Genomic DNA, 21517 nt, shown 5'->3' with positions numbered 1-21517 from the left:
CGACATTTTCAGATCCCACCGCCCAGCTTTCACCATGGACCTGGCCGGGGCTGGCGCGGCCTGAGTGCCCACCGGGAAGGCAGGGTGGCCCAGCGTCGGCGGCAGAGGTGAGGGAGGGGCCGCTGCCCAGAGGCCTTTTTCTTGTAGCTCCAGACAAATTAAAAACCTCCTTACCAGCCATTCAGTCTGGGGAGGCCTCTTCCTTCCTCCACAGGGGGGCTGCTGTGTTGGAAGCCGACGGGATTCTGGGAGGCTGGGCCTCCCGGAGCTCTCAAGGAGGGGGAGCTGCAAGAACGGAAAGAGAGAGGCCCTAACCCTGCAGAGATTGGCAGGCAGGGAGTGGGGGCAAAGTGCAGCCCAGGTCACTGGGAAAAAAGAAATCTCCAAGTAAGGGAGTGGGGGAAAGTTCCACTTTCAGCCTAATTATGAAAGAGGCCAGGGTAGAGAGGGGCGGGCGAGCCCAAAAAAGAGAGAAAAGGGAAGTGAGGTGTTGCGGAGAGCAGAAAGAGATTCTCAGGGGGCACAGGCTATTGAAGGAGCGCGGGCAGGGAAAGGTGCCGCCTCTTCAAACGTGGGTCTGTTACAATTGATTTTGAGAGACCTGGAAGCACATTTGCCTGGGACTCCCAAAGAGGGAGGGCAAAATGCCCTATTAAGGGTGGGACGAATTGATTTCCCAAAGACGCACAGCACCACTTCCTCCAAATGCCCTCTCCAGTCCTCCTTAATCTGCCCTGGAGGCAGCAGGTGACCTCTGCACAGGCCCCTGGAGGCGCCTTTGTTCGAGGGCATTCTGCGGCCCGCCCCGCCCCCTCCCCTTGCACCTGGGCAGCCGCCTCAAAATGCACTTGTCCACCCTTGGCCGGCTCCCGTGGTGGGATGGCGGATGCCTTTGTATGTGAAAAGCCACGAGCCCTCCAACTCCTGTTTTCCCTTTGGCTTGACACATTCGCTAATGATTTTCCTGTGCACTCCCGGGGAAAAAAAAGAGTTTAGCCTGCAATACTTTATCTGGTAAGACAAGCCTGTGACTGAGACTACCAAGCAGGCCGACCCTCACAGTTCCTGGGAGAGCCACTGCCATTCAGAAAGCCTGGCTCTGGCCTCCAGTCCCCACGTGTTCCCTGCCGGGTTCTAATCCAAGCCCTCGGAGGTTTGCTAATTTAATTGTGTAATGGTCCACACCTGAGACGTTCCCTGAACTATCTTTAGGACACTACTTAGCCTAAAAGAAAGACAAATTAGAGTATTAAGACAGGGACTTAGGCATCGAAAGCTTTTACCGTCTCTAAAACATCTGAGTCAAGCAGAAGAAAACGGAGTGGGAGGAAGGAGGCGGGTGGCCTCCAAGTCAGAACATGCAACAAGAAGTAATTAAAGTTCTTGCTAAGTGAGTCTGAAATCTGTATTTAGCCCTTGTAAATTAAATAACCCTGGGTTTTTAAAGAGCGATTCCCCAAACATCTATTATTCACAGCAGTAGGACAGACAGTAAGCCACTGTAAGATTTATAGAAACTAAAAGAGTTCCCATGCTAAAGGTTAATGAAAGTGTAATTTGAATCATGAAATCTTTATGTGTCGGCTCAATTTACACCGAGGGCTCATTAAGGATGCGTTTGGTACCGCGGGCGGCTGGTGACGTCACATGAGTATTTAAATGGGCGGGGCCAGGCCGCTCTGCAAGTAATCCTTTAAAAATATAACAGCCTCCCTCTTTCCCTCTCTGTCTCTCCAGCTGTAACAACTTCACCAACTGTCTGGGTTCCACCCCGAGGATTTCACTGAGAGAACACGTTAGAGGGAATCAGGAAGCAGAAAAAAGGTCACAAATAAGCACCTCAGGAACAATGAAAGCTTTTCTCTATGCAGCAGTGGGAGAGTTGCTAGAAAAACTGGAAAGGTATTAATCAGAAGTGGCTATAAATCCTCTGGAGTTTTGCTCTTATAAAACTCCTCAGAGAAAGTCTTGAAGGAAATGCAGGTCAAAGCCCAAAAAAGCTCTTGATCAGAGATTGCTGGAGGAAAATCTTCCCAGACGCCGTTTAATAGGCAGCAATCACCCCAGGAGTGGGGAAGCCAAGTACGCTTGAAACATGGTTGCAATTCCTAATAGGTCTTGTCACACTTAAGGCACTGCAAGCTCCATCCAACGAACAGCTGAAGCTAGCTGGCGATTCATAAAGCCAACAGTTTAAAGTTTATTATGATGAAAGCACTTAATGACAGCCATCGCTAGGGGCCCATCATTTATAAAGCTGTGCTGAGTATTAGACATGTAGCATGACCACCAATTTTATGTCACAATTGCTACCATAAAATGACCTTTGGTGATTTTTGCTGCATGCGGTGGACAGCTCTTCCTTCACATTAGTGCTCTGTGGCTTTCTTTGCAGACTATTATGCTGTCTAAAGCTTATTTGGCACTGTCGTGAGCCTCAACCCTTGTTATTACCCCGAAGGCCTGTCTTAAAAAAAAAAAAAAAAAAAAAAAAAAAAACTCATGCTCTATTACGCCACTCCAATAATTTACAGTTTTTACCAGCCTTGGTTAGCATAATATTTTAATGCAAATACGCTTTACCATTGGATTTTACTTTAAGCACACACACACACACACACACACACACACACACACACACAACTTCCTATGCTTCTGGCTAGCAAAATATCCATTTTGTGGGAGTTCACTGAAATTGGCCTCTTCTTACCTGGTCAGGTCTCATTAAATGAGCACTGTTTCCTCTGGGTCAGTTAAAACATCACCAGAAAAAGAAGAAAAAAAAAAAAGGTTAATTAAACTTCTGTTGAGATTTTTTTAAAAAGATCCTATACATGATAAACCCACCTAAGGCAGAAACACCAATTCTTATTTCCCTGCATCCAGCTGCAATGCAAATTTATATCTGAGTCACATTATTTAATTAGGCTTCCATTTTCCCACCTTCTTTGTGTAGTTAGGAAATGTTTGAATACACAGCCACTTTACTGCTCCAGTGTAAACCGCTGCTAAGAAAGTGGTCTGTCCATGCTACACCACCTTTAAATTGTGTATATAATTTTATAAATGATATAAAATCTGCTTCTAGCCCGAAAAAAAAAGACCCACAAGCATGGCACACTGCAATTTTGGAAGGATTTAAAATATGTGATTTCTGCTAGTACCTACTGTATTGGGTTTTATATAAAGCTTTTTTCAATAAGGTAAATTGTTACATGACAAACTCATCTTCCACCATTATCATCTGCTGTTTGTGTTTAACCACAGGAGTCCCGCTCTAACAAAACTGTTGTAATGGCTGTACAAATTACTCAGCTGAAAGCTTTTCACCAAACAAAACAGTATTAATCAGCAGTTCTTATGAAGGTGCTAATTAAAAACAATTTTCTTCCTCAGTTTGCAATACTAAAGCCATCTTCACTTGCACAGTTTCCAATATACAGCTACTGTATTTGCTCACACTTCAGGCCCTCTATTAACTATTGAATCTCCTATTAGCCATTTTATTACATTTCTGTTTACAAGCTTGTTGACATTTTAAAAGTCACAGTATGATCTGTTTTATCTATTAAAAAATGTATTAATTGAAAAGTCAGGGAGACAAAAAAGGCAAAATACAGACTCCAAATGCACAGACTTCCAAGGCAGAGAACACTGTGAGCATTTAGCCACAGCCTGGAAAGTAAGCTCTCTGGGTAAAATGAAATCTGAGAATTAAAAGTGGCATTTCAGGCTTAATGGTTTGTTAAACACTAACAGGCTCCTTCCTAATTTGGAAATAGTCCACTCAGGAAAACGTATTTACCCTGCCTAAAATCAGCCTGATTTTCAAATCCATTTTTTCTCTATGGCATACACTCAACATAATTACGATGTTTCCTTCAGCCTGAACTCAGGAGGTTTGAATCTGGGGTGGGGATGTACCTAGAATCTGGGGGCTGGAGCCCAGATCTTGGATCCAAATAGCTGAATCTTTCCTGTGAGTGTGTGTGTCTATATGTTTGTCCATATACTTTGACTCTCTCCCCTATGTGGGAGAGAGTTCCCCACCAGAGTCTGCCCCACCCCCAGAGTCCAGTGAAAGGTTCTTGCCAGACAATGCTACCGAATTGTCTGGCATAGATTGGAAACAGTCAAATATTGACTAAGCACAAAGACAAAATCTGTGGAAGCTGGGTTCCTATTAAAAACCAAAAAACACCTAACCCTCATGAGAAGGTATGCCCCACTTTGGTAGCAGGGAGAAGGAAAAAAACCACCACCACCTCCTGCCTCTGGTATTAAAACCAGGTTCTTCAGCTGTCAAAAGCAGTTAACTAGTTTAGGACAGACACCTGGCTGTTGAAATAGGGCTCCGGAGGGCAACTAATCCTTCCATTCACTCAGTTAACTGCTGGATCCCCCAAATTGATTCAACAGGTATGCAGTGGTAAATTCAGCCTATACTGAAGCCAAAGGGAAAATCAGCAAGGGGCGGGCAGCTCTTCTCTGAAAACACCCGAGGAACTAGCCAGAAAAGCTTTTATGGCCCTGACAAGTTTTCTGCTGAATACTGAGCACCTAAATTACCCTTCCCTAATGGAAGTTACATTTTCATGCTCAGTCAAAAAGCCAACAAAATACACAATTTATACAAAATAGCATCAACCTCTTAGGTAGTCTTTTCTAGCACTTTTATCCCAATTCACAGCATATGTCTTGCTATAAAGTAAAATATATTACTTATAACCAACTTGCATGTAGCTATTCATCTCACAGCATTAGAACCGACCATGGGCAATATTAGAAACAGTCTTTCATCCAACCAAATCTACTTAGTATGACAAAAAAAAAAAAAAATCATGAGTTTTATCAGAAGATAAAGGTACACAAAGAGAAATATCATTATTCTTCGTATTTCCTAAACAGACAGGCTTCCTTTTTGAAACAAACACATGCATAATTACATAGACAATTATGGAATGGGCCATTTCAGTTACGATTGATGCATAGAAATATCACAAAGTTCAAAAGAATGTAAATGGATAAACTTTTAAAGCTGCTGTATTTCCCTTTTCAATATCGGTATTTGATTAAACTTTGAGAAAACAATAACTGTAAAATTATTCAATAATATAGAACATTTATTACAAACTTTCAAAGCACCTGGACTAGAGATATTTCCACGTGAGGATCCCATAAAGAGCAGATCTATGAAACCCTTAACATTGTATAGGAGATTCGCTAGGTTTTAATTACATAATAAGTGTATTTCCTTACTAGGTATCTCTTGGTAGCAACAGTTCAATTCTGAAACACTGTTGTCAGATATTTCTAAAAATACAATCCTAGTTTACTTTTTAAAATATAATTTCTCCCAGAGACATAAACACTGGATTTCTCCACTAACAACATACAAATGCAAATTGAATTCTTGCCAATTCACGTATTTTCTTGAGAGAAAAAAGAAAATATTCTCATGGTCCTGCTGTTCCATATTTAAAAAGAAAAAAGGAATAGATCATCTTAGGTGCTACTACAGGGATACGATTTCTTTGGCAGATTTAGTTGCAGGTTTTACAGAAGAAATAATTTTGCTGTGTTTCCACCAGTATAAATGGAACGTCTGGTGTTGCCTTTTAGAACATGCCAAATTCTAATTTTTAAACAAGAAAATATGAAGCCAGTGTGCAACCTATACAGTCGCCAAAGGAGAGCTGCCACTAGCTGAACTACTCAGCTAAATGGCTGGTTTGCATTGCCCTGGTCTTTATCTAGCACTGAGAATAGACTGCTGTTTTATCCAAAGAGGAATAAATTGCTGTTATTGTGATGTTAGCCCATCACTTGGCATTGCAATTCAAGTTTTTGTGAGAAAGAAATGTATGATCTAACTGCGACTTGACCTATGCCTTCTGAGATCCATCTAGGTGCTCTAATGGAGCAGAAAAAGTGGTGAATACAAGGACATGCAAACTGATGGTGAAAAATTTGTTTGATGATAGAAGTGAGCAGAGAAGACATTTGAGAGGCACTGCTTTTATGACAGCTAAGTTTGTTTAACATGCAAAATGATGCACCCCCCAGTCTCTCACCTATCACTTTAATTGTATAACACCGAATACATGTTTTTGCCTCTACTAAAGATATAAGGATACATAGCTAACCTACTAATGACATTACTGCTAAAGTGGGCACAGATGATTCCTTACAGATAAACATCTGAATTTCCACAAAAGGCATTAGAGGATCTCATGGATGCGCTAGGCAAGGATAAGCTTGGGTTTCCTGCAGAAAAGTCATTCTCTCTGAATCCTAGGTAGCACCTATTAAATGTTTACTATACACTTGAATCACAGCACATAACAATATATACTTATTTTAAATAAGATAATTGTGTGATTGAGTTTTTTTTTTTTTTTTAAACTCCCCCGGTTGCAATCTAGTTTATCAATCATTTATTCAAAATTTCTCTGGGAAGGACCTATTTTGAAAGAGGCCTGGAGAACAGCAGCAGTGAGATTTAAGCCCTGATAAAGGCTCACTTTTCATTCATAGTCAGAGCCTACATGTGCTCTTCTTGTACCTAAACAGATAATAAGCACTCAGCACACTCCCCCTCCTTGACACAGCACACTGAGACTAATCACACATAATTGGGAAGGAGGAGCAGAGGGCTGGCCACGCTATTGTGTCCAGAGGACAAACGGTCAGTTTATGAGGCTTTGGGCTGATGTAGTCAATTTCTTATACATCTATAGGGAAAAAAACATACTGTTTAAAAGGAAAAAAGGAAGGAGAGAGAGAGGCAGAGAAAGGGATGGTGGATTTAATACAATTAATTGGAGAGAGATTATAAAGATGTGCTTTCTTTCTTTCTTTAACCAGGAAAGAATGGTGATATTTGCTGGATTTACTGATTAAAAACTACCACCACCAAAACAGAACAAAGACCAAAAAAAAAAAAAAAAAAAAAAAATTAAGGAGGGATGGGTATCATCAAAAGAAGTTCTGTCTCAATTAGAGGGAAAAATATTTAGGTTGTTCACCAGTCAAATTGAAGTCTCAGACAGGCGGCTTATACATATTTAAAGACAAATAAAGGTTTAGGGCAGGAAGAGCAACACGCAGACTGTAAAAAGAGGCAGGGAGGGATCTGGAGAGGGCAGCTGGGGAACAGCATGGGTAAGGACAGGTGGAGTCCACAGCCCACACGTGAAATGCTGCAAAGGGAGCGGGCAGGCGGTGATACCCATTACAGATTTCTGTTTTTGTAAAAATTTTCCCTGTGCCCTTGATACTTTTCTTCATCTTTGAGAAGCTTAATCTTCTATCCATGTTTGGTTAAAATAAGCAGAAGAGGGTAATGAAGGTTTTCTTCATAGATGTCCGGGTTTTCCTTTTTCAACTGAAAACAATAATAGAAAAAAGAAAGGTAAGGGACTCCGATTAGGGGTCTTTACCAGTCAATATTAATATGGAGTATCATGACGAATTTTGCACCAAAACACATAGTTCTGGAAATATAAATCACAGAAAAGGAACTCAGAGTAGTTCTCCGTGGCACAGATGTGACAGTTCTATACATTAACATGGGGATTGTTTTTGGTGGGGGTGGGTAGGGTGTTTTTTCATACTCAAACTGCATTTTGACCTCTGTAAACCATGAGGCACTTGAGGGAAGGCAGAGCTGGGGCCCCTTCATCATCACCTGACTGGCCATTTGACATAGAGGTTTCTACTCTCTGCACCCTCTGCCTCTGACCAGTGCCACACTATTCAAGCAGGTGGGCATTTCAGATCACTGCTTGAAGTCCGTGGCAACATCTGGGCACAGGGAAAGGCTTGTGGGGCCCAAGACGTTGCAAAGGCTCTCTAGGTGTTTCTTACAGGTTTCAGCATTAATAAGAAGTCACTCAAAAATTCTTTTCTCTGATGAGGAGAACATATTCCAACAATTAGACTAGCAACAGTTCTGTCGATACTGTGCGTGGAAGTTCTGAGGATCTTTCTGTGATAAGATTTTAAAATCCAATCAGCTTTCTCACATTTAAAGTACACTTTTTCTTCATTCAGCTGGAATAGTTTTAAAGTCATATTTATATTTATCCTAGCAAGTAATACTTTGTTATTTATAAAGACAAAATTAATATTTTTGAAGTTGGCATTTATGAGCCAACTGTTAATTCCTCTTTTAGACTATAATAAAAAAAATTATTATTTCTTTTAATTATACATGGAGCCAATTCCTTTATCATTTCAAATTAGTCAAACACCACCCACCCACCGACCCTAAAGCAAAATGAATGGCCTCCACATCACACTCTCCCAGGTTGGTCCCTCTGGTGCATGGTAACTTGAATCTTTTTTGAGGTTCATGTGTCTTCTAAATCATATTCCCAAACCATGACATGGACATGCTATCACTCTTAAGGACAGGAGTAAGGAGCCCACTTCCCCTTTTCCATGGGGGAACATAAAGCTAATTCCGTCTTTACTTTCTAATCCACTGTCCCAGGACGGACAGTGGTACAGTCACAGAGGTGACTTAGTTCTGTTTTCTTCGATGGAGTTTGTTCTGTGTATAGATGATTTGTTGTCTACTTAGAAAGGTCCTTTGTGGATTTTTGCTGCTACCAAAGTAGAGAGAATGTTAAGCCTAAACACGGTCCTGCCACCTTACTCTTTAATTTTAGAAAATGCCAAGAAAATGGCTTCACCAACTTTCCAGTCCATACCCACGGACTGGGACCTACCAACTGTAAACACCTTTGTTGCTAGTTGCCCTAGTGATAGAGGGAGCTCACTGAAGTATTTTATAGAGGGAAGAGAGGGCCAAGCTAGCGCAATGCTTTCCTCAGGGATTGGGGATAAGGGAAAGTTGATTACTCAGTGGCAGTCAGCTGACCTACTCACTCACAATGCACTAATATACAGAGACTCAAATGAGCTCTTTACAAAGTCCCTGAGGTAATATGTGGAATAAATAATTCTTCTGTAAATATGGGTTAGAAATCACTTTTAACTTGGATTCTATGCTGACCTCTGGAGGCCAAAGCGGAGGCTTCCTTGCTGAAAGGGGCCGGGGGCAGCCCCGTGTTGCCTGTGAGCCCTTTCCACAATGGGGAAGAGCGGACAACCCTCAAAGGCCACACTATAACCCAGCCCCGGATCATTTCTGAATCAAGCAAGTCTGTTATGTGAGGGTACTTGAACACACACAAAGCTGTTAGCCAATACTTGCTTCGATGGCGGAATGTTAGGAGCTTTAAGAATAATTCCATTTATCCAGGCTGTCCTTCCTTGGCCAATTAATAATTACAATTTTAACAAACATAAAAAGGCATCTTGAAAGAAAATGAACAAAAAGCAAATTGTGACTAAAACAAATTTTCAATTTCATAGGTTAAAACAGGGTCTTTGAGGACTAAACTAAATTATATAGCTGCTATTAGTAGCATTATGGTTTACTTCATAATTGGATGTAACACGCTCAGCCTTACTACGGCGTGAACAGCAGCAGCGGGAGTGGAGTTCAGACTGTTTACCCTTTACAGTATCCACAATTATCAATAGCACACCACACAGATTATAAGCACCAGCCACTTGTAATGTGGCATTTTGAATAGATAAGCAGAAGTGCAATATGGCTGTGTTTCTAACACAATGTACTGACTTCACAGCCAAGCCCAAGCCTATTTTCAGAGCTACTACAAAAATACAGAAAAATAAACACTTCAGGGCGGTTTTGCAAAAGTTTAAAAAACCCACGGCATGTAAAATTATATTTCAATGAACATTTGCATGAATGAGAGTCTTTTTACCAACTGGTATCAAGCCAGCTGTAATCTCAAAGTCACATCTCTACCTTACAAAATGATTTGCTATCTTACTATCCGAAAGGTTCTGAACCACACTATGGGGGCAATGAATTTGATTCTCAGCCTTGAGATCAAAAGGCTGGGGAGAACAGAGAAGTGTTTTATTTTTCTCCCCTTGCAAGGATGGACTGAAAAGCAGTATTTTAAAAACATACTACACCTTTGGCTGCCTGGTTCCTGAGCACGCTGGCTGCATGGTGTGGGTACAGTTTAACAAAAGCACTGGCAGAAAAGTGCAGAATGGCACCGTTTTGATTACAGGCTTGCTTTTTAACGGAAATAAAATTTCACAGTTAACAATGAGAGGTGAAAAGTTTAAGAGGCAAAGCTGTTCCTCCTGATCACTGACTGTTAATCAGCTTCATGGGTGGTTGCCTAAATCTGTAGATTTTTTCTTTTTCTTTTTTTTTTTTTTTTTTTTTTTTACCTTGCACTACTGCCAAGTAACTAATTTTTTCCCCTGTTGTAAGAGGAGGGGTGAAAAACTCGGCTTCGAAGGCAGCTGTGTATGAGTGACGCGAGGCACTAATGCAGAGGGCAAAATTAAAATTCATGAATCTCTTCACGACCATTTGTGTAACAAGATTAAGACGGGACAGCGGAAAGGAGCGGCATTATCAGGCGTCTTACAGTCCTCCAGCTGGTTACGCTCTATTCCAACACAGTAGGGCTAAGAGGATAACACGCAGCCTGAAGGAAAACGCCGCTACTCCATTGGGGAGCAGCGCGTCCCAGGGACGAGGGGGCTTTGGCCAGAGATGGAGAGGAAGAAAGCTGATTGTCGCTCAAGATGGAAAACTTTTAAGCCCTGGCTATTAGCACGCGGCCAACAAAAGCCGCCAGGGTGGACGCTCCCGGCGGCCGCGTCCCCGAGCCCCGAGCCCCGGGCGGACGGGCAGGGCTGGAGGGGGCAGGGGTGCTGCCTTGGGCCTCCGCCTTCGCGCCCTGCTGCAGGGCATGGGGCTGGCCGAGCGGCAGCGGCGCTCCCCGCTCCCTCCAGCGTGGCCCGCGGCTCACTGCTCCGGCCTGTGGGCGAGCTCCTTCTCCCCCACAGGGGCACAGCTGCACCGTGCCAGCGCGGTCAGCACAGTCTCCCCGCTGCTGGAGCAGGTACAGGAGGGACCAGAGGCATTCTTCTGCTAGAAGCAGCACCCCACACCAGATGAAATAGCTCTCATTATTAGAAATACGTATCACGGGCTCCAGTTTATACCTTTTATCCAGAATGCGCCAACTGCAGAATATTCCTCTAGGTAGGGTTCTACACTCTCCCCACCCCCAACAATGAAGAGAACTATTTCTTAGCCCAATGTACCAATGCCAGCAAACTGTGAATTTGACTTTTCAGGAATTATGACCGGAGAAAAAATAAGGCCACTTAGTTCTCAATGTGCTACGCTTAGGAGGGTAGTGTACAACGTTGGAAATAAAAATAGGAGGTTTGCTGGCCATCAAGTGCTGACGCTCTAAAGTTCTAGACAAAGAAGAGGTGGGCATGCCTGGCACGTCCCAACACTCCTCAGATCTCTGAGGGAGGAGACAGATGGTATCAGGCACAATGCTGAACATCTTTGCTGGTGGAAAAACCCACGCCTTTGCTCTCCTGAGCTGTCACTGGGAAACTAACAGCATTTGTTGTTATAGGGGGAAAGTAAATGCATGACATTGAAGCAGCTGTCAGCTGATCCTCCTAGTTCCAGCCCCACCCTGGAGAGAAAGCCACATTATTCCTTTGAGTGGAGGAGTCCAGGGAGCCAGGAGAGGCCCTTTTTCTACCAGGTAAAGCCCTGCTTTTTAAACGGGGGAGTTTGGAAAGGGGAAAACATCATTCTAGAGAGGCAGGTAAGATCTGAATCACGTATCACTCCGTTTTTATTTTCTGACTGTGAGCAATGGACCTGACTCCACCAGTGAGAGGACCTGATTTAACTCTTTCAGTTCACAAAGCACCATTTTACCTCCAGAGGCTAAATGAAGCCTTAAAAAAAAAAATAAATAAATTCATTTCCAGAAAGTGAGAATTTCTTTCTCTTGCTTGGAAGATCAGATTAATTTTGCATATATTTTTCCAAAAGCCAGCACACTTCTACATTATATTATAGTCCTGGGTAATAAAGAATGCTGTTCACATTGTCCCAGGAGAAGATTAAGGTCAGGCCTTTATTTTTCTGCAGTTACAACTTGTGAAATCATGACAAGTTAAAGTCTCTTGCCAAGGTCAGACTAGCTCAGTGAAGGGAGATTTCTGTAAGGCACAAAATACTGAAATAATCCATGTTATACTAGTCACTGTGACATGTATTCACAAATGTGAGAATCGTAAAAAGTTTTCAGTGAAACACTTGCCTCTCTGTGTCCTATATTGCTCTATACCTATAAATAATAAAAAGGCTGATAACATTGCTTTATGTAAGCAGGCTTAGAAATCACTCTCAGATAAGTGCTTTTGACCTAAATCTTGTAGCGCCTCGATCTGACATATAACCCCACAACTGTGAAATTCTGTATGAGATTTAACAGTCTCAAACTGCCAACTGACCCAGCTATAAAGCAAGCAGAGATAAAGATTTACGGTCCAACATGATACAATTAGACATTCACCTTCTATTTATTTCAGTGCGGCTAAGCATTTAACCTACTTAAATGCTGAAGGTTTTTCATTAAAATATAAATGCATGTTTATCATTCATTCTATGCCACCTCCCCTTGCATCCTACAAATTAGTCTATTATGAATGAAAAGATTAGTTTGTTTCAGAGAAAGGAGTAAACAGGAATGGTTTCTTAAAATCCTTCTAGACATGCAAAGATAAAAGATGGCTTTACCACACAAAATAATCAGATACAAATAGCTGTTCAGAAGCAACACACCTAAGGAGTACTTTAATCAAATGTTTAGGTTACCTGCCAAAAAGACCATGATCTCTTCAAAATGCAATGCGGATTAAAGTGTTATCTAACACAAGCAGAAAACTAACCTTGGAGTGGAAGTTTGAAATGTGTTCATCATAATTTTCATGTCTTTGGATAGAGAAACCAGCTTTTTCAGCTAGATTGCAAAACTGGTTTAAAGTATTCCCTCGGCGTGGGGCGAATACCATTGCTTTCCCCTAGAACAGTAAGAAGGAAATTCACATATTTTAAAACTGAAAGGTAACCAAGCACAACAGACATTGGTCAAAGCATTTAATATACTGCTCTCAAGTAGAAAAACTCAGTTGTTCTTGAGATGTCCACACAGGATGGGGATGCACAGTGAGAGTAATTTCTAGGAGAGATATATATCAAATAAGAAAAGAAAAAAAAGATTTTACATCCAAATGGCCAGTTGCCATGTCTTATTTTTTTCAAACAATTGCTTATAAGAAACAAAATGTGGTTGAAAGCTGGTGTTCAGAACACTATGCACTGTCTCAGGTCCAACAGTTTAAGCCATTGCCTGGATTTTAGAGTAACTGGTCCAGGGCAGTGCCACTCACCTTGTGACTCCTTGGCACCTGCCAACACTTCCCCAACACAGTCCCGGGATATGTGGCAACGGATGCTTACACCTGTTTATTGTGCCCTGAAAATTCATAGAAATCCTTCATAGAGACAAGTAACCACAATTCCTCTTGGAGAGTTTTCATATTTCAGTCCTGCCACCAGCCTTTTCTGTGACCACGCTGTCAGAAGCAGGCTCCAGGATCTTGGTTTCCAACTTTATTGAATCCGTCATAATGGTCATCACTATAGCAAAGCAGTTCCTCATAGTATTCACATGATTGCTTTTCAAAGAAAGTGGTCTAATGAGGGTAAACAGGCTTTTCTAAATAATCCACACAATCTTATGTGATTGTTGCAGTGAGGAGAACAGGAGGACCTGAATAAAGTATGTACTGGATTTCATCAGACCATCTGACATGAAACTTCACAACGACCATTTGATAACTATTGGATACCCATGGATTTTTCTTCCCTCTCATATGTGTACAGAACAGTCAAACTTCAGAATCTTCTTTTCTTTGTGTGTGTGTGTGTGTGTGTGTGTGTGTGTGTGTGTGTGTGTGTGTTTTAAAATAAAGATATAAAGATGGCTATATGCTTCTGTTAATCTCAAGGTAACACTTCACCTCTGTGAAATGACTCTTCAGGTTTTGAGGGTATCGTGAAAATATATCTGAGTTTCTTTCTTTCTTTCTTTCTTTTTTTTGAGATGAAATTTTGCTCTTATTGCCCAGGCTGGAGTGCAATGGCATGATCTCGGCTCACTGCAACCTCCGTCTCCCAGGTTCAAGTGATTCTCCTGCCTCAGCCTACCAAGCAGCTGGGATTACAGGCATGCGCCACCATGCCTCGCTAATTTTGTATTTTTAGTAGAGACAGGGTTTCTCCATGTTGGTAAGGCTGGTCTCGAACGCCCGACCTCAGGTGATCCACCCACTTCGGCATCCCAAAGTGCTAGGATTACAGGTGTGAGCCAACTCACCTAGTCCTGAGTTTCTTACAAAGAGTGGTCTCGAACTCCTGACTTCAGGAGATCCACCTGCCTTGGCCTCCCAAAGTGCTGGGATTACAGGTGTGAGCCATGGCACCTGGCCTTCCTTTACTCTTTAAACCCCCTATGTGGTAGGTATTATCAACTCTGTCAGTGAATGATCAGAAGCCCCAGCACTGATGCTCTTTCCACTACACTACATGTCTCCTTATGAGTAACAGTGATGACAATAATAATGATAGCTACCACTGTGCTAGGTGCTTCACAAACCCTCCCTTTAATCTCCTCAGTGATCTTCTCAACAACCTTGTACAATAGACATGGCGTTTTACAGATGATTAAACATGCAGTGAAGGGTTTGAAGACTGTAAGGAGGAAATGCGGCAGAAAGGACTCTGGACTTAAGAGGAGTCTCCACCATTAAGCAGCTGTGTCATCTCAGGACAATCAGAAAATAATCACAGAACTTTTGAGCTAGAGGGAACCTTGGAGATAATGTTGTCCAATCGCTCCATTTTGTAGGTAAGAACCTGAAGCCATCCTTGCTGATCCACTCGGTTTTCTCATCCATCAAATGGGAAGAACAAAGCCTGCCCTGCCTTTCCGCCCCAGCAAACTGTGAGGATCAAATGCAGGGATGAATGTGAAAATAATTAGAAAGATCATACTGATGTAAGATTAGAAAAATCCATGCCACCGAACAGTGCTCTAAACATTCTATCAATTCTCTCTCCGTCTCCCCTTCACCCTCACTTACCTGTAAGAAAATACGTGGATACACTGTCCTGGGCATCAAGTGTGTTTTCATACTGTGTTTACGTAGGCCTGTACACACTCAGGCACATAATTATAGCAGCACCAATCATGCCACTACACTTAAGGTTCTGTCAGCTTTTTCAATATTAATTGCTATTTTCAGGCAGTTTTCAAACTTAGCAGCAAAAATTCATTTTGATGTGAAACTAGATATAATACATGGTCTCAGCAGGAGAGCAAAAGTCTCCATTAGGAAAAAAACAGGGAATGCTGGTAGGTCATTTTAGTCATTTCTAAGAGCTGGTTGCCATTCTGGATTTTTGAATAATGGAAGCTGTTTTATTTAAAAGTCACCTGCAAAAGTTGTCTCACAGTAACCCTTGAAGAGTAGGTTTTTAACAGCTATTATCTAAGCTGCATATCATAATGTGCATAAGGCTACAGGTTTCCAGGTTAGGCTGATCCTTGCATTGACAAAGCAGTGCATCCCACATGTGTTGCTTGGGGTGAGCTGTAAGGGCGGCAGCTAAGCATGTGACAGCCCTGTCTGCCTAAACATCCCTTTCCGCCTTCAGCTCTCAGTCTACCTGTCCCTCCCTAACCACCCTCCCTAGAACACAGTCCCTCGCTGGGCTTTATTTTTGCTCTTAGCACTTATCACCAGGGACACACATTGTATCCTTGTTTGTTATTGCCCTGTGTTCTCTGGCTCAAATGCATACTCCATGACAACGGGATCTTCTAATGTTTTATTCACTACATTTTCTCAGTGCCTAGTACATAGTAAGCACTCAGGCAATATTTGACGAGACAATAAACTAAATCCAGAAGTTGAGTCATCTAAAAAATTTGAGACTTTGGGAATTCAAAAGCCATGTTCTACTGCTTATTCTTTTGAAAAGATTTTTCCAAGAAGCTTTTACAGAGTCAGCTGCTATGATGAGATTTCAGAGAGCAGCATTCTGTGCCCATGAGAGAGAGAAAGACTGGGTAGTAGTTTTAATTTCTAATTACTCATCAGGAGTTTTGTTTTCTTTTTCAGTTTATTGAATACAGACACCTTTGAGATGTGGGTTAATAGGATGGAAAATAGCCCATCATCCATTCATTCACTGAGCATACTGAGTGGCAACATCCTCCCCCTCCCCATAATGAATGGTTTTAGAAGACCCCAGTACCCCCAGGGGAGACAACACGTCACAGGCGGACCTGTACGATCAGAGGAATATGCTTTACAATTTCAATCGCACAAATCAAAACGAGAAAAGGAATATGGATTTCAAATTAGCCCATCACTTTAGAAAAATTATTTTCAATTTGCCAAAGCACAACTTTCTAAGCATTCCATTGCGGAACCACTTTAAACTCAGAATGAATGCTCAATTGAAATTAACACTTTGACTGATGAGCAGAAATTTGAGAGAAGTCATTTACTCCTGGAGAGAAGAGGGAGAAGTTCCACTAAACCAGAGAGATACTGTTTATATTGTGAGCTCAGTTGTTATTCTGCTAGACTAATCTATACCTATATAGTAAAGGGTGTGTACTTCTGGAAAAATAGGTATGCTTCAGATTTATTGTAAAAGGAATATGCTATACCAACAAAATGTATTAGGGGATGGAGACCAAGACAGAGGAAGCACTCCATTTAGCTTATTCCTTTTTTCATTTCTAAGCAACCACACTAGTAAATATCAATTATATGTTTAAGCTTATGCTTATTTTCTATTTCTTTGTCGTCATTTATAAAAATGAGGTCTTGTTATGCTGCCCAGGCTGCTCTCGAACTCTTGGCCTCAAATGATCCTCCCACCTTGGTCTCCCAAAGTGTTGGGATTACAGATGTGAGCCACTGTGCCCAGCCTATCTTCTATTTTTTTTTACCTGTTTCTGAAATGCTGCCTTCTCCTGCTTCCTCTCCTGGCATCTCTCTTAGCTTCTCTCAGCCTTCTTTAGTAGCTTCTCTTCTCTGACCTGTCTTTTGTCAGTGGTCCTCAAGATTCTGCCTACTTTTTCATCATGTTCCATCTAATTCTAGGCAATTGTACTGATGTCCATGGCTTCAGCTATCACTTATATACCAATAACTCCCAAGTCTGTAACCATAGCTTTCACCATTGCCCAGGGCTCACATCTATATTTTCAGGTGCCTACTGCATGTGGATATTCTGAAAATACCTTTAATCCATTTTGTCCAAAATAAAACTCAATAATCTTGACTGCTAACCCTTATCCTTCCCAGGGCAGTACCCATCAAACACAGCACATACATACACATACACTCAGACAAGCACACTGAGTACCTCTTAGGTACCAAGCACTTCTGTATCTGTCACTTTCAAAATAAAGCTGGAAACTTGGGAACCACAGCATTGCCCTTCAAGATCTTTCAGTGCCACCCCCCTCACCTGCATTACTGTCACCTGCTGCAGGTGGTTCTCAAACTGTGTTCTGAATTGCTACAGGGGTGGCCTTGAGGGATAAGAGGAAGCCAAGACAGAAGAAGTACCAGCTTCACATTTAGTTTACCTAGAGCTGCACCATTTTTATCTGTTTTGTGATTGGGGCGCTGTCTAAGAAGTTTTGACCAAAGTGTTCTGCCATTTAAACAGGGTTTGAAAACCTTGCCTTAGGTCCTACCTTCTTGGGATAGCAGGTGAAGTCCCCGTGACCTGCCCCATGCCTTTGTCGAAGCCCCGTGGCCCGCCACTCCCTCATTCGCTCCTTGGGCACTAGTCAGCCCATCCTCATCACAGCTCCCATCTGTTCTTTTACGTATCCTGTGTCTGATGCTCCCCTTGGGCGGAATGCTTCCCTCACCTCCAGTTCTCTATCTGCCTGGTTACTCTTACTCATCCCTCAGCACCCAGGTTAGACTGCCTGTCCTGGTGATGCCCTTGCTGACTTCTCTGGCCTCCATACTGTAACTCCTCCCCCGTTAGCCACCTCCACTGCCTGCCCCCAGGGGCTGCCCACACCTCTGCTGTGCCAGGCACACACCACCAGATGATCATCCCTTGCTTGTCTCTGGACTGTGAGCCCCTCCAGGGCAGGGTTAGGTCATATCTCACTCTATCCCCAGGGCCTGGCACAGTGACTGGCATCTGAGAGGCACTCAATAAATGTTTGCTGAATGCAACTCTCAGTGAATATCCATTCAATGTCCTCTTCTCCATTTTCAGGTCTTCACTAGCTCCTAAATGGATAATTCCAGGCGGATATTGGTCCACACTGGACCTCTGAGGAGCTTCATTGCTTTCAAGCTCTCCCTTACTCCAATTTACCCTTTATGCTATGGGCAGAGTGATCTTTCTAGAAGGTACACCTGACCACACCACTGCTCAAAAAATTTCATTGGCTCTCTGTTACCCATACAGTAGAGCCTGGTCTCTTCACCCCAGTGTTCTTGGCTGTTCATAACTCTTTAACTTCATCTTCCTGCCCTTCCCTCAACCCTAACCTCAAAACCACAGACACTCTTACACTCCAGCCAGAGCAACTTCCTGTTGATCCCAAAACACATCATGCTTTTTCTTTCTTTCTTTCTTTTTTTTCTTACTCTACACACTCGCAGTGCCCTTCTTACTCTTTAAGACCAAAGTCAGACACCACTGCCTCTAGGAAAACCTTCCTCAGGCAGTTAGTCACTCTTGATGCTTTCTCCTGGTGCAGCCTGTCTGGTTGGCTTGGCTCCCTCCTTGTACCCACCATATTGCACTGTGGACTACATGAATTCCTGGGAGTTCATGTATTCACCTGTCCTGCTAAGCTATGAGATTCCCACAGTGCTCCTAGTTCATAGTCATTCTCCTAGCCCACATTCCTCAGCACATAGGAATGGCGTCAGTGCCAAGCAGATAGCAGTTGCTCAACAAATGTTTGTTGAATCAGGAGAGAGTATTTCTCCTTCTACTGAAGGCATAAAGCTGAAAGATTCACAAAACAAATAAAAATGGCACTGGGCTATATTTTGCACTGTCTGGTGTATGTTACACCTCCACAACCAGACTGCAACGTCCTTGGAGGCAGAGACTCTGCCTCATGTTTTGGTATTCTCTGCTAAGCACACAGTACTGTAAGTGCTGAATAGCATCTGGGTAGATATTAGAAAAAGACTTCTCAGGGCTGGGCCCCTGCTCTGAGGGTCTTAAAACCATCTGAGGACTCTCTCTAAGCTACAACCCTTGCGTCAAAGGCAATCCTACAACCATAGGAGCTAATTTTTCACCAAGAACTGGTGAGGACTTGCTGGGTCTCTGACTCAGTAGGCAGATAAAAACCCAAGTGCCTTTCGGCACTATTTCAGTTCACTGTACTGATCCCACATACGCAAGGTAATTTCCCTGAAATGAGCAAACAAAGAGGTTTATACAGAGGTGGGCAGAGATGTTAAATTTTTTCAAAAAAAAAAAAAAAGATGAGAAAGTCTCTCAGCAAAAAGAACTTGGCTGGGCACAGTGGCTCATGCCTGTAATCCCAGCACTTTGGGAGGCCAAGGCAGGAGGACTGCTTGAGCCCAGGAGTTCAAGATCAGCCTGGGCAACATGGTGAAAGCTCATATCTATAAAAAATACAAAAATTAGCCAGACGTGGTGGTGCATATCTATAGTCCTAGCTATCTGAGAGGCTGAGGCAGGAAGATCACCTGAGTCTGGGAGTTCATGGCTGCAGTGAGCGGTGATGGTTCCACTGCACTCCAGCCTGGGTGACTGAGTGGCACCCTGTCTCCCCCAAAAAATTGCTTTTCTAATACGAGAGTTTATTATTTACATTTATAGGAAACCTGGAATATTGGCAGGACTCTGGGAAACTGGTGGTCAGTTAGGGCCAATTTCTGAAGAAGGTTAAGTGAATTCCACAGTGATATTTCTGGATTCTTGACAGTGGGTTAGCAGTGGTAACAAGCTGGATTACTGTCAATATTCTATCCTCTGGACCTGGGCAAACTCATCCTGTCTGGTTGACTTGGCTCCCCTCCCTGTACCCAAAGCCATTTCAGAGGAATATTAGTAGATACCATTTGTTGGTTGTCATTCCTGGATGAAAGTTCAACTTGCAGGCTGCTGTGCCTGTATTTTAAATTACATTTGGGTCCTCTGATACTGGACACTGCTGTTGTCATGGACTTTAAAGAATACAATGACAGTGAGTCACTCTATCAATCATCGGCAACAAGAAGCCACTCATCAGAGGGAAAAGTAGGTAGGTGGAGGGCGGCTGGGGGGGCATTCCTTCTTGGAATGGGTAAAATGTGCTGATTTCATTCATTTTTCATACATATTCTATTGTTTTCATCTATAAAGTTTGCTGGAGGGTCCCTTGCGGTTGAAGATAGTTCTGACAGGAGTTAACGATCTTTACAGTTTCTTTAGACCAGCAGGTTGAGGAAAGTCTCCATTTCAGGTGGTAACAAACATGCCCTGCTGAAATTTGGGGCCTGCTGTAATGACTTTTCAGGCACAGGTGCCTGTCTGACTGAGGATCTAAGCTCAACCTGGGATCCGACATGACCCCTGGGCCAAGCAAGGAGCCCACCCTGGTGGCTACGCTCTCTCTAGGGCCCTGTTTCTTTTCATTCATAGCTTCAGTGTGGAAACTGAAAGGCAGAGAAACTCCCCCTTTCCATTTATTTTCTTTGCTTCTGGGCCCTCTGACCGCAGACAACTGATTGGCTTGGGTAGAAATCAACCATACTCCCCTAAATGGCAGAATTCATTTGTTCCTACAGCTTGACGCTTGAACCTTCAAGATGCAGTTACTTCTCTCTTGCCAATGTAGAGCACTCTCCCCTGACCTGGTGGGGACTGCCTGTAGTAAAGTGTCATCTTCATCTAGGTAGACAATCCTCCTGGAATCAGTGCAGGGCCTGCTACAGGTGTTCAGGACACATATGCAGGGGAGATGCAGAGTGCCATTGTGCAGAAATTCTCAAAGTCCAGCTCAAGAAAATCATGTCTCCCCCTGCCACTGGCATTTGTCCAGGAAAATGCTTGGCTGAAGGCCCCCATAGCCTGTATTTACCAGTCAAAGTAACCAGAGCTAACCTTGAATAGACACTCAGAGCCAATCATGTCTATTACAGTGTATCAGCTTTTTCACTCCCCATTTTACAGATGAGAAACTGAGGCTTCCAGACATTAATTCCGTTAATGGCAGAGACCAGATTTGAACCTAAGCGTTCTGCCTCCAGGGCCCACATACACCTTCTGTCTGTGAGGCGAATGTAGGATTTCAGAGCTCACAGAACTCTATGAGAGCACAGGTAAACTTCCTCATTTTCCCTCTTTGGGGAGAATGGAGCGAGAGATGATTCCAGAGCCTGTTAGTGCCACACTGGGCCTGGAACTCAGGTGTCCCATCAGCCAAGCCAGCATCCCCCTGGACAAATGTCTCCTGTGGGTTAACCTCAATAAGTTGTAGAGCAA

At 42.9% G+C, this 21517-nt stretch overlaps 1 protein-coding gene across 1 annotated transcript in view; it reads right to left on the bottom strand.

The window, feature by feature from the left end:
• Positions 1-2466: 2466 nt before the first annotated feature.
• The window catches only part of CAMKMT (calmodulin-lysine N-methyltransferase), a 405821-nt gene continuing 386770 nt past the window's right edge, over positions 2467-21517 (bottom strand). The window contains exons 10-11 of the mRNA XM_003926755.4: positions 12838-12969; positions 2467-7387 (exon numbers count right to left, since the gene is read on the bottom strand). Of these exons, the coding sequence (XP_003926804.2) occupies positions 7310-7387; positions 12838-12969 (210 nt within the window). The 3' untranslated portion in view covers positions 2467-7309. The remainder of the gene's footprint in view (positions 7388-12837; positions 12970-21517) is intronic.

The sequence above is a fragment of the Saimiri boliviensis genome, chromosome 1 (genome assembly GCF_048565385.1).
Source record: "Saimiri boliviensis isolate mSaiBol1 chromosome 1, mSaiBol1.pri, whole genome shotgun sequence".
Taxonomy (NCBI): domain Eukaryota; kingdom Metazoa; phylum Chordata; class Mammalia; order Primates; family Cebidae; genus Saimiri; species Saimiri boliviensis.
The sequence above is the reverse complement of the archived record's forward strand: the minus strand, read 5'-3'. Positions and strand labels throughout refer to the sequence as shown.